The 12,483-nt window shown below is 34.4% G+C and overlaps 1 protein-coding gene across 1 annotated transcript; it reads right to left on the reverse strand.

Annotated features, from left to right (window-relative positions):
- Positions 1-1,657: 1,657 nt before the first annotated feature.
- On the reverse strand, positions 1,658-7,919 carry NUFIP (GATA zinc finger protein). The gene is made up of 8 exons (XM_059578912.2): positions 7,718-7,919; positions 6,763-7,578; positions 6,496-6,602; positions 6,330-6,406; positions 4,465-4,534; positions 3,964-4,054; positions 3,833-3,883; positions 1,658-2,437 (listed from the first exon to the last, which is right to left on the reverse strand). The coding sequence occupies exons 1-8, from the start codon at positions 7,799-7,801 to the stop codon at positions 1,754-1,756; spliced, it is 1,980 nt and encodes a 659-aa protein (XP_059434895.2). The 5' UTR covers positions 7,802-7,919; the 3' UTR covers positions 1,658-1,753.
- Between the last annotated feature and the right edge of the window lie 4,564 nt (positions 7,920-12,483).

The raw sequence follows: 12,483 nt of genomic DNA on the forward strand, positions 1-12,483 counted from the left end.
TCTAATAAAAGCAACATTTTTGTATACCTTTTTATTTTTTTTATTTTTTTGTATACTTACTATACTTGTCTAAAAGGTTAAAGATCATTCCACTAATAACCCTTCAAAACAATTCTAATCAACCCAACCAAACGGAACATAAATTATTTGTCTCTGAAACATCATTATGCTATATGATATACGTACTTTGAATTTTGTTGATGTTTGAGCATTGGTATTGTATTTGACATTCGAGTGTAATTTATTTGGTGGTTATTAGCCTTTAATGGCATCTTATGAGTAGCTGTTTGATGTAAGACCAAAAAAAAAAAATCCTATTTTGGGGTTTAAGCAATGAAAGTACAAGGAAAGATTTTTCCTTCAAGGATGAAAGTTAAAAGTGAGCAAATCAGCTAATAGGCATTGCGTATGTGGATAGCAGTTTTAAGATATGCCAATACCATTAATAGCTGCACCCGCATTCACATTCCCTTTATATATATATAATCTTGTCAAAATTTTCAAAATATCCATATTTTTTATTATAAAAAAATAAAATAAAAATTGTAGAGATTCGGGCATTTAATAAAAATATATATTCGCAACATCTTTGCAATTTTTGTTTTTTTTTTTTGTTTTTATTAAAAAATGGTATTTTAGGCATTTTGACTAAAATTAACAGAAAATCATAATGAAATTAGATAATTGAAAGAAATTGAAAGTTCGATACTCTTAAATATTTAAAGTTTTTAAACTTTGAAGGTAATGTCAAAACGAGTGAAATTTCATGGGACTTTTCTGAAGTTTTTCCAAAAAACTAATTATTTTTTTACATGTTGCCTATAACACTTTTTCAAAAAAATAAAAAATAAAAAATACTTCCCAAAATAACACTCGAGTGCCATTGAAGGAGCAAACGATGAGATAAGAATGAATAACCATCGAGCAGTAAATTTGATAAGTTCAATGGGCCTGAAGGTCGTGAAGGCTATGGCTGTTGGGGAGCAATGTGTTGGTAGTGTGTCATCCCATGTAGTTTGAATAAAACCATCTAGTTGTTTGCTATCTTTCTAGGAAGTCATCTGTTATCTTATTATGATCTTAAACGTACAAATAGATGAGTGGTAATCGAGAGATTAGGATCCTCTACAATTTTCTTATAATTGTAGATTTTTAAATTACGTAATTTTTATCATTTTTAGGCATCAAAATGTTTTAAAATGTGATATATTTCGGTTGACAATTGAGTATATTTTCATCACGTTCTTAGCCTCTACGTTGTTAAAAAGATGACCTAAAAATTGTCTTTTGATTTTATGAAGAATAAGCGTCTCTACAAAAGTGAAGAACAACCTTTTTAGAAGGAATTTTCTTTTTGATTACCTCGATAATATGCCACATTTTTAATAGGTAACATTTTTCAAGCATTTTAATACCTAAAAACAACCTAAATCACATAATTTGGAATCTACAATTTTTAAAAAATTGTAGGGATCTTAATCCTAGCAATAGTATATCAGTCTAACTACAAAATAGACTCTTTTCAATATAATTCCATCTTTTCTATCGTGGGTTCCCATCACAAATTAATCTATATATATAGCAGAGATAATACATTACTAGACAAGTCTATCCAACGATCCTAAGACTAGAAATTGTACAGTTTCAGAAAACTTCATGATAAACGATGCTCATGCTGCCAATTTTCTAATGCATACATATACATATTTGTTTGGTATACATAGCAGTACAATGCTCAAAGAGGGAGACCTCTCTAGTCAATGATTTCACCCTCTTCTTCCTCGGGTCTCTCACTTCCCTCACCAATACCACTACCTTCTCTCCTAACAAAATAAGATGCTTCTTTTCCTAGAGCATCATTTTCATCATTATCATCCGCCGCGGCCGCGGCGGCAGCATCGCCATTGTCATTTTCTTCTTCTTCTTCACCATTATCATCATTAAATCTTTTAGCATGAGTTGTCAAGATGCTACCTGCAGCATCTTTCCCCACAGGAGAAGATTTCTCTTTAACCACATCATCCTCACATTCACCTTCTTTAACCATTACTAATGGAAACTGCAGTGGTTTATCAGGAAAATCTTTGAAGAAAGAGTTCATCACCATGAACCGAAAAACCTGCAACAAGCGGCTTTTGTCTCTACCTATATCAGCACTCAGAAGTTTCTGCAGTAGTGTTGGCTTTCTTTGGTTCAAAGAAGCGACGTTCAATGAATCCTTGTCCGCTGCTAACCTCTGCTTCTTGGCAAACCGGTCTTTTTTGTCATATCTTCCTCTTTTATTAAACTTGTTTTGGAATCTCTCCTTCTTAGTCAATGGCCTTCTGGTCTCTTCCCTTTCATGCCCTAGCTTCTCTGAATCCGAGAGATAGTATGATGGTACCTCTGCAACTTCAACTCCCAATTCAGCCTGCTTTGCTAGAATCTCCTTGAGTTGCTGGAAACAAAATTTTTATCATATTATTACTAGACATTAAATACCAATCATGAAACAAAATTAACGAAAAGTTTGCGAAAACATATCACCCAGAAATTATACTTAGATATATACCAATGAAAAAATGGGAATATGAAACATCAAGGTAAGTAGGGATGCGTTAGGCATTTCGTTCTTTCTCTCTCCCTTTTCCTCCATACACATACGAACAAGCAGTAGACATTTCATGTCCTGCACCCGCTAATTAAATCGACTAGATTAACTATGGCAAAATAAGGGATGCGTTGCACTCTCTAATAAACATGGTAAGAATGTATTTCAGAATGACTGGAACATGTCGAAGGAAACCAGTTGGTATCACTTCGTGAAACATAAAAACAAGTTCCATTACTGAAGGTTGTTTGGTTATAGAACTATTGGTTGTCAATAATTTAAGTATTAAACAAACATAGCAATTGTCGCGACAACTTTAAGTAAAATCACGCTACAACAGTGGCGGATGGGAAATTTTGTCACTTCTGTTCCCCCCGTTGTTTCTGATTATGTGACTTACCTAGAAAGATTGTAGAGATGTTGACATGTTGGAAAGAACAGTTTGGTAGGCAAGTCGTTAAGAATCCTGCTCCTGATATTGCATTTCATGAGGATGGAAAACTAGTTCTTGTTCATTTTCTTCTTATGATTTTCTTTTAATATGTTGAACTTTATGCCATAGATTTTTTTTTCTTTTGATGTGTTTATCTGGTATACTTCCAGGTAGATTTTGATCCTGTTTTTCACCTTTTCAATAATATTTAACATATAAGAAGAGGGGCAAAAAAAAACTCTGACAAAGGAAGAGGGAGGAAATAGAGGAAGTAAAGAGGGAGGAATGGAAACTACCACTTCTTCATGTGTTTTCTTGACCACAAAAAAAAAAAAGAAGAGCAGAGAAAGTAAACGGTGGGGCCTTATAGATTAAAATAGAATTAAAAATAAACTCTCAATCACAACTCTTTCTTTCCATCTCACTTGGTGGAATAGGAAGGAAACAAGCCTCCCCCACCCCACACCCCTCATTCCATTTCCATCCAACCAAACAAGGTAAACACCTCTGGCATCCTAGTCAATCTCTCCTTTCCTTCTATCCCCACTTACCAAGTGATAAGAGAGACATGAGGCTTTGTCCATACAATCTCCTTCATTGAATATTTGTATTTCTTTACATGTAAGTAGCCTTGCTTTAGTTGGCCAAAGTGTGGTAAGATTGTGTTCAAGGATTGCTCAAATTTCATGCGATGAACATACATACCCAAAGAAAAAAGATAAAAAGAAAGATAAAAGGTAATTCATGCGATGAACATACATACCCAAAGAAAAAAGATAGAAAGAAAGATAAAAGGTAAGTTATTATACCGCTTTTCGTAGTTTGGCTTCTCTATCACTGCGCTCAGAGTCTGCTAGCTTCTGCAAGTGGTAAATTCAATAATCAGAACATCTATATCAGACGAAAAAACATGGCAAGAAGGTACTGCAATAAATTAAACCTTATTTATGTTGGCATTTGATGGGTAGTTCTTCCTACGTGCTTCACGCCACTGTTGGATTTCTTGTTCCGTGTAGTTCAAAGAAAGAGATCTTCTTGTTTAAAAAATTTATGGAAGACATGCCCATGCACAGGGAAATAATAATAAATTAGATATTGAATAAGTAGGGACTAATTCATATCCTATTCAGCAGCAACCCCCCCCCCCACCCCCCAAACACCACATAAAGATAAAAGAAGCGAAAAGGTAAGGAGTAGCGTATAAGAATGGTACTACTAAAGAGGCAGTGTGCAAAATACACAACTAATGAGTAAACAATCCAGTTCATGAAATAAATAAAATACAGACTGCACTGTCATAACTAAACACACAAACATCCTTATTTCAAACTCCTTTTAGGTCCACAATATACACAGAAAATCTGAAAATCCTAGCGTCAATAAGATTTTACTCTTGAATTGGTAAGCCATGATATATTATATAGAGATCAAGCAACATTACCTCTTCTTCTCTTTGGCTTGGTTGGTAGAATTAGCAAGGCCAAATTTTCCTGTCCTCTCATTTGTAAACCCTAGTTCAGCAATACATAGTAGTGTGTTAGAGAGAGAGAGAGAGAGAACGTTGTCAAAGGGAATATAAAACACGGGCATATAGAGATTATCATGTAATACCAAATTCATTCAGAAGAAACAGTAAATGGGCTTTCTTTGAAACTCAAAGTTGTAAAAATGCAAGGGGAATAAAATAAGAAATAAAAAATAAAAAAAAAAAAAAAAAGAAAGCCAAAAGCATATAGAGAACAAGGTAGTGAACAACCACAATAATATAGCAACTTTTTAGCATGCATGTCAGACAAAATTTCAGGGCCCAATATTTTCATTTTCAATCATCAAGTCCTAGTTAAAAGAAAAAATTGGGAAGTTCGTAAAATCAATTTCAGAATAAGATTTATTTTACACGCATAGCTGCCAAATGCCATAAGGTGAGAGCATGGGCAGCTGGTCACTGTGAAGTAGGAAGCTAGGGGTTGCATTGCAAATGCCTCGTTCATACTACTAAATAGCATCTAATTCCGCAAATGCAGAATTCAAATTTAGTCTTTTCCGGATCAGTAAACAAAGGGCAGAAAGATGCAAGAGCCTCCAAAGTCAAGCCAATAACATCCATGATATTTCTATTTACTCCTTTAACCTTAAATCATTTAAAAAAAAAAAAAAAGTAAAAAGAAGTTCAATAAAAAGAGCAAGAAGACAAGGGGCACAACACAAGTACACAAAAAGTATATAAGAGAAAGCACCAAAGAGCTAAAAGCATATTTTATATGTTGAACTAGTTCAATCAGATGGGTTTAAACAGATTCAACATCAATAATTGGTATGAAACACAATTTGTAATGTTAGTTCATTGATATAATTTGACAAGATTGTTATCTAGATTTACCACATATAGCATATGCATACTTTCACTGCACATTTGAATCAACTTGGATTATCCCTCGTAAAGGGATTGCCAAAAAATGTTCTCCCATTCCACCCCATCCCATACGACTTCTCTCACCATTTGAAACCCTTAAACCCTAGGTTTTCTCAACCATTTGAGTGCTACTAACTCACCCAAACCTATCTTAAAAACTCTAATTTATCACTGCCAGGAAATTTTCCAGCATCCAGTTTCCTCTAAAACCATAACCCACCACCTGTTATTACATAAACAGCCATAAACTCAATATATACAAAGCTGTCCTCTGTATAGCATCAACCCATCACAAAAATTTTAAGATCCTAAAATGTACGCAGATTTCCTCTCTCAGCATAAACACCGCATGATGCACAGTGGAAATGCCTTCCAAACCACAGTACTTCTGTCCCTAAAGAACACCTTATTCCAACAAGCTAACAATACTACCACTTAAAATTTTACGCAATAGATGGCGAATTTGTTTCAAAAATTCTTTTCCATGGGAAAGACAAGTCCCTCCCCTGTCTTGACACCCTACATAAAGCCCTAACCTCAAATTATGAGTCTAGCCATAATATCGTATCGTCACCAGCCCTGAAGAAATGGAAGCATACAGCCACTCTAGGGAAAAAAAAAAAAAAAAAAAAAAAAAAAAAAACCAAAATCTATTAGCTTTTCAACTCCTACTTTTGGACGGCTCTCACCTCTGAATAACAAACAGCTCTTAACATGCTTTGGACAGTTGCCAATCTGATTCTTAATCATGTCAACTCATGTTATTTAAGTTATAACTTGTACCTCTTAAGAAAAAAAAGAAAAGAAAACTTGAACCTTCTTCTTTGAGGGGGCAGGGGCAGGGGTTGAGGAAATTTAAACATAATGTAGCAGCAAGGTGTAAAACCACATACCTTTCCCCTTCTGTTCATTAGGAAACCCAAACTTTCTCTTCTCATTTTTCACATGATGAAACTGAGACTTCTGAGATCTACATTTGATTTTAAACTCTAAGCAACCAGTCCAAAATTTTTAAAGTAAAATGATGGAAACAAAAGTAATCCCAAAAAAAAAACATACCCCCCTTGTGGTACCCCTCTTTTCGGATTCCTTGTGAAGTTTTTGCTTGGTGAATTTTTCCAGTTGGAGCTTGCAGCATTAATCCCACCATTCTTAAAAGTATTGCCCTAAAATAATTGATAAAACTTGTGTTAGTTACAAGTACCAGAGCTCACTTAATATTGTGTACACATTAATTATTGTCGAAAAAGATATCATTGATAACATTCTTTCCAAAAGAAAAAAATTAGCCCAACAATTCATGTGGAGAGAACAACATTACACTACCTGTGACCTTGTGAAAGCAGAAGTTTGCAAGTCCTTAAACTGCTGGGGTTGAGCTGGACAATGATTAAGTGGTGCAGATGAGTTCCCTTGCAATTGAGGAGCTGCAACAGTTGATGGTTTTAACGCATTTGCATCCTTTGTCGGTGGAGCCAAGTTTTGCTGATTCTGATTACCTTGCTGCCCAACCTGATTGCAGTGAACAAGACCAAACGGCAGGTTTGCCAAGAAGGTGGGATTTTGAGGAACTGTGGCTTGAGGTGGTTGATTCAGACCACCCATTAGATAGGGAGGGATACCGTAAGGACCAACTTGAGAAGAAGTTGGCATTTGCATGGGCACAAGTTGGTTCATATTTTGAAACATATTTGGAAAACCGTACTGCCCATTCGGCAAAACCATATTCTGATTGAGTTGTTGAGGTAAATTTGGAAAATTATGCACAAAAGGAGGCTGAGACACATTGGCTTGATTACCATTCTGCGCCAAATTGCAGAATTGCCCATTACCTTGAAACCCTGCAACCGTGTTCATATTGCATACACTGTTATGTGGACCAAGCCCCAAATGGGACTGACCGGGTTGAGAACCCATACGGGACATACCCATATGAGTATTCTGCAAGGAAAGAAGATGGGAAGGTCCATTCACGAAACCAGGCTGAGTTATGGAAGGCCGCACATTAAGATTCAAATGGGCATTGGGATTACTAAAGAGCAATTGATTTTGAGCATTGCTCATGCCAAACTGGGGTTGAAATTGCATAGGATTTTGCACTAAATTACACGAATTTACAAGGGAAGGATTAGATGGCATAACCTGATGGGCGAACAAATAAAACCCAAAATAAAAAAGAAAAAGCAGATTGAAATTAGACAAAATTCATTGTATAGATACTCCAATACTCTGTATCTGTGCGTGTAAGCAGAGACAGAGAGAGAAAGAGAAAGAGAGTTACCTGTTGAGGAGGTGGAGCAGTGGAAGCATTGGTTTGCTGGGTTTGGTTGGAAAGGTGAGGAAAGGAATTGTAGAAAGGAAGCATCTTTGAGCATGGAGAACAAGCACGCAAGTTGCAGAGTAAAGCTCAGGGGCTCTCAGAGAGTGGTTTTGTTGAGCTTCAAAAGCATAATCGGAAGAGGCAGGGTTTAACGCTGTCACTCGTATAAGGGTTTAGATCTTCTTTTTCTTTTTTCCTTTGTTTTTTTAAAAAAAATAATAATTTTAATTTTAATTTTTTTATCCTTTTTTGCAGGATGTGTTGCAATCCGAACCGGGTCTGCTGGCCCAGCTGGGCTGCTGGACTTGGTTAAATCCTCCTTATTTATAATTTAAAGATAAATGTAAAATTGGTTTGGTCGATTTAAATTATAAATTATTCTTTGTAGTATAAAAAATAATTTTTAGATCTTTCGCCAAAATAAAATTTTACTACCTGAAATCAATTTTTATTAAGTAATTTAACAAAATCCGTAACCTTTTCATATCATACCCAATACAAACACGTAAAACACGTGTTATTATTAATTTCTTATTTTAAAAAATGACAACTAAAATTTTTCAAAAAAAAAAATAATAGCTGAAATTAATTTCTGAAGGTAGGAAACTCGCACCATAAGGGAAAAAATAGAAATAAAAATTTCAAAGAAACTCATAGTTCAAGAAATAGTGTTTGAAAAAGGTGAATCTCAAAATTTGAAATCCAAAACAAAATAAAGATATTGGGTGTTCTTAGGGCCATAAATAAACCAGTCCATTCAACAACCCGCTCGATACCCGCTCAGTTTAACTTGACTTGAACTCAAGCTCGATACTGTACAAACCTACTCATTATTGTAGAAATCCGCTCAATTAGTAAATGATACATATCCGACTCGCTCGAGAAAACTCAATAGGGGTTCGCGAGCTCAGCTCGTTTAAAGCTCCATCAATTCGTTTGCCCGACTTGTTAACTCATTTATATATCATGTATATATATATACAAATATATATTAATTTATTACTAAAATTAGTTATCTAAATTTAAGTATGTCTGTTAGTAATTAAGTAATATATGTAATATAAATTACTTAATATTTATATCTATACTATAGATAAATGTCTATAGGTTGTTTTAAAATTCGAGCTTGAACTCTTCTCGAATCATACATTAAAGAATTTAATAGCTTACCTCGAGTTCGAGTTGAGCCCGGCTAGGCTCGAATAGCATTTTCAGCAAATTTGAGCTTGAGCTCGAGCTCCCTCGAATTTTAAACGAACCGAGTTTGAATTTCATTACTCAAGTCAAATAAGCATCTTTGTAAACAAGCCAGTCTTGAAATCCTAAAGCTCAACTCGGCTCGGCTCGATTACAACCCTAGGTGTCCTAAAATCCCAAGCCTTGAATTGGGAGATCGCCTAATAGATAAAAATGAAAGCAAATTAGGGTTCGATCAGCCAAATCATACTAAAAATGGCTGAAATCAACATTTATAAGTATACATTTCTATCACATGCAGCTTAACAAATAAATTTTAAGTAACAATTACAATCTCAATTCATTGAGAGAATAATAACACCATAGAGATGGCCATAGACCTGTCTGAGACAGAGATCAGAAACTCTCAAAAAAAAAAAAAAACACACTAGGAGAGAGAGGGAGCGACAATATATCACTGCCCACTTAGAAGATTGCCACTGAACCGTTACTAACCGACAACCGACTTCTGGCAATTGATAGGCATAATAAAAATAGTATTTCAGTATCGGTTCAATTCGGTTGACAAAAGAAAAAAAAAAAAAATTTGTTGATTAACCAACTTAATCAAATTTTCAAGCAAATTTTGAATTTTATATGGTAGGTTTCCTTATTGTGTGTTGTCCAGCTGATTTGTAGTTGTCTTTTTGGTTGATGAAATTACTTTTTGTTTTCATTTATAAGGCATATAATTTACCTATTCTGTAGTTACAAAGAAGTTGATAAATCTTAATATAAAAACTTGTAACCGACACCTATTAACCGATTAACCGAAAAAGTCAAAATTATTCCTTGTCGGTATGAAATCGATTAATTAATCTATTTAACCAACTTTCACAAATCGGTAGGTAAAAATGCTCCTACCGACACCAACCGAACCAAAATCCACCCCTAATTTGAACTTAGTGCCCCGGTGAGCTCGTTTTGATTTTTAACGTTAAACACTGCACTGTCTCTTTGTCTTTCTTCTTCCTCATCGTCTCTTTATTCTTCAAAAACTCTCCACCCACACTACAAACTCAGGTTTCTCTCTAGCTCTAATTTCCATTTTCGTTTCTATAGATGTAATGGTATTAGAGAACATCTATTGGAATTCGATGCGCCTTAGTGGGTCGATCTCTCTGCCCCAGGCGAATCCTTTGACGATGAATCATGATTATGCAATCCAGGTAACACCAAAATATTCGTTCAACTCCATGTTTGGTTATCAAGAAACCAAATGACAGAAAAGAACGTCAAGGGTTGTTGGGTTGGTTGTTTTTCTATGGATAATACATTTTCCAAACATGTTTGTTACCTAGATTCCTCCTGCACAACGGCATTACTTCTGTATAGACTTTGTGTATTGTTCTGTTTTTATTTTTTATTTTTTTAAGCTTTGTACCCTTTTCTTTACCTTTCCTTATTTCTGGTTTGGAAATGCTTGAGACTAAAGTTCTTGGCTCTCCAACGAATTAAGAAAACGAAGCCCTTATACTCGTGTGACAACAATCTCTGAAATCCTCCTTGGTGAATGTTTTCATGTCGTTTTTTAATTAGGTGAAAAATTGGCATTCTATTTTGGATATAACCCTTAAAAAAATTAGCTTAAGAGGTTGAAGAGTTGTCTTTCTCTTAGTATTTCAAGGGGCAATAGCCTAGTTTTCATTTTTTTGGTGAATCATAATTGTCTTTTGGAGGTGGCCAACTTCTATGAAGCTCTAAAGAGCTCTTGACATCCTTTTATAGAGAGGTAGAGGGTCCTAAAGTTCATGAGACAGATGGATCCAATTTGGGCTTTTATCTCCAAAACAAATCCTTTTATGCAAGGACTCCCCTCTTTGGTTTCCTCAAAGGGGGGGGGGTGGGTGTAGGGTGCTTACTTTAAAACATAAGCCTATTTGTTCACATGAGTCGCCTTGAAACTGCAAATAACTTCCTTCAAACTAATTTAGGACATTTAACCTACTCCTACTTGAACTATGAGTCGATCTTTTTGAAAATGTTTCCTAATTGAGTACTTACCAAAGAAATCACAAAACCCTTAAGCCAGTCACTTCATCTGGTGGAAGACGAAACAATATTTGTTGATACTCTTCACTCCTCAATGACAATGGAGACTGTAATAAAAAAGCATAAAGCTAATGGTACGAGTAAATCACATTCTCGAATTATTTCATTGTCCAAAAAAAGGTTATGTAAACCAATAATACAAATCAAATATAAAAACAAAATAAATCATATTTCTCTTTATAACACTACTAGAAGCACTCATCTGCTACCTCGTGGTAATCCCCGTCTGGACTAGTTGCGTCAGTTTTGTTAAAACAACTTATTTTAGTTTACTATAGGTTTAGGATATTGTTGCCTATAATTACTTGTTATAGACAACTTAAAAGTCATTTTTGATATATTTGATTAGTTTTGAATAAGGATTACTCAAAGTCTGAATTATTTTATATTTCCCTCAATTCCTTGCTATAATCTTGTCTTTGAAACCCACTACGTCATGCTGCATCACAATGATATAAATAAAAAGAAAGAGTATAATTTGTGATTGCTCTTTTTTTTTTCTCCAATTCCTTTGGTTATGAGCTTCTTTTAATTTTTGTGTCATTCACAAGTTTTGACAGTCATCCAAAATGTGTATGATGTGATCTAACAAAAACAATATACGTGTTTGCTAAGAAAAACAATAAATGCGTTCCACTTGATCACAACAAAAAGATTGCAACACAAATCCTTACAAATAATATTAGGTTCACGTATGTATAAATATCTTGTAGTTTTATAGATATGTATGGTGAAAGTCTTACGATGCAAAATTTCATTTACAAAGTTTTAGAACACAAAAGTTTTACTTACAAACTTGAGTTATTGGAGGAAATCAAACATTTGTAATGCAATTTCAATGCAAGAAAATCATAGGAGGTATAGAGGAGGATAATATGCACTCCAACGCTTTTACTACAACTCCTTATGTAGTAGTTCATACACAAACACAAAACATTTAAATTCAAAACTGCATTATAAGCACAAGTATATATAAGACACACACACAAAAAAAAAAAAAAAAAAAATTCTAGTATATATATATATATATATATTTGCTAAATATCAAGTTTGACTTGCCCTTGGTGACACTAATGAGTTTGATGTTTTATTTATTGAAGGTGATGACTGTATTTCAATAGTACTGGGTGGGTCAGAAAATGTTGAACTTATGGATATTATGTGTGGACCAGGCCGTGGAATAAGGTAGATCTCTAAGGTCATTTTTTTTTTCTTTTTCTTTACATGCAATTTAATTATTACTTATTTGGATATTATTTTAATTGCACATTGGAAGCTTAGGTGCTAGCAGTTCAAGTGATTATGTTTCAAATGTGATAGTCAATAGAGCAATACTTTCAAGAACCACTAATGAATTGAGTAATATATTGATAATAATAAAGACTTGGCATGTAATTAACAATTAATTGGTTTTCAATTAAATATGCGTTTTTTTGGTA

The sequence above is a fragment of the Corylus avellana genome, chromosome 2 (genome assembly GCF_965113065.1).
Source record: "Corylus avellana chromosome 2, dhCorAvel1.hap1.2, whole genome shotgun sequence".
Taxonomy (NCBI): Eukaryota; Viridiplantae; Streptophyta; class Magnoliopsida; order Fagales; family Betulaceae; genus Corylus; species Corylus avellana.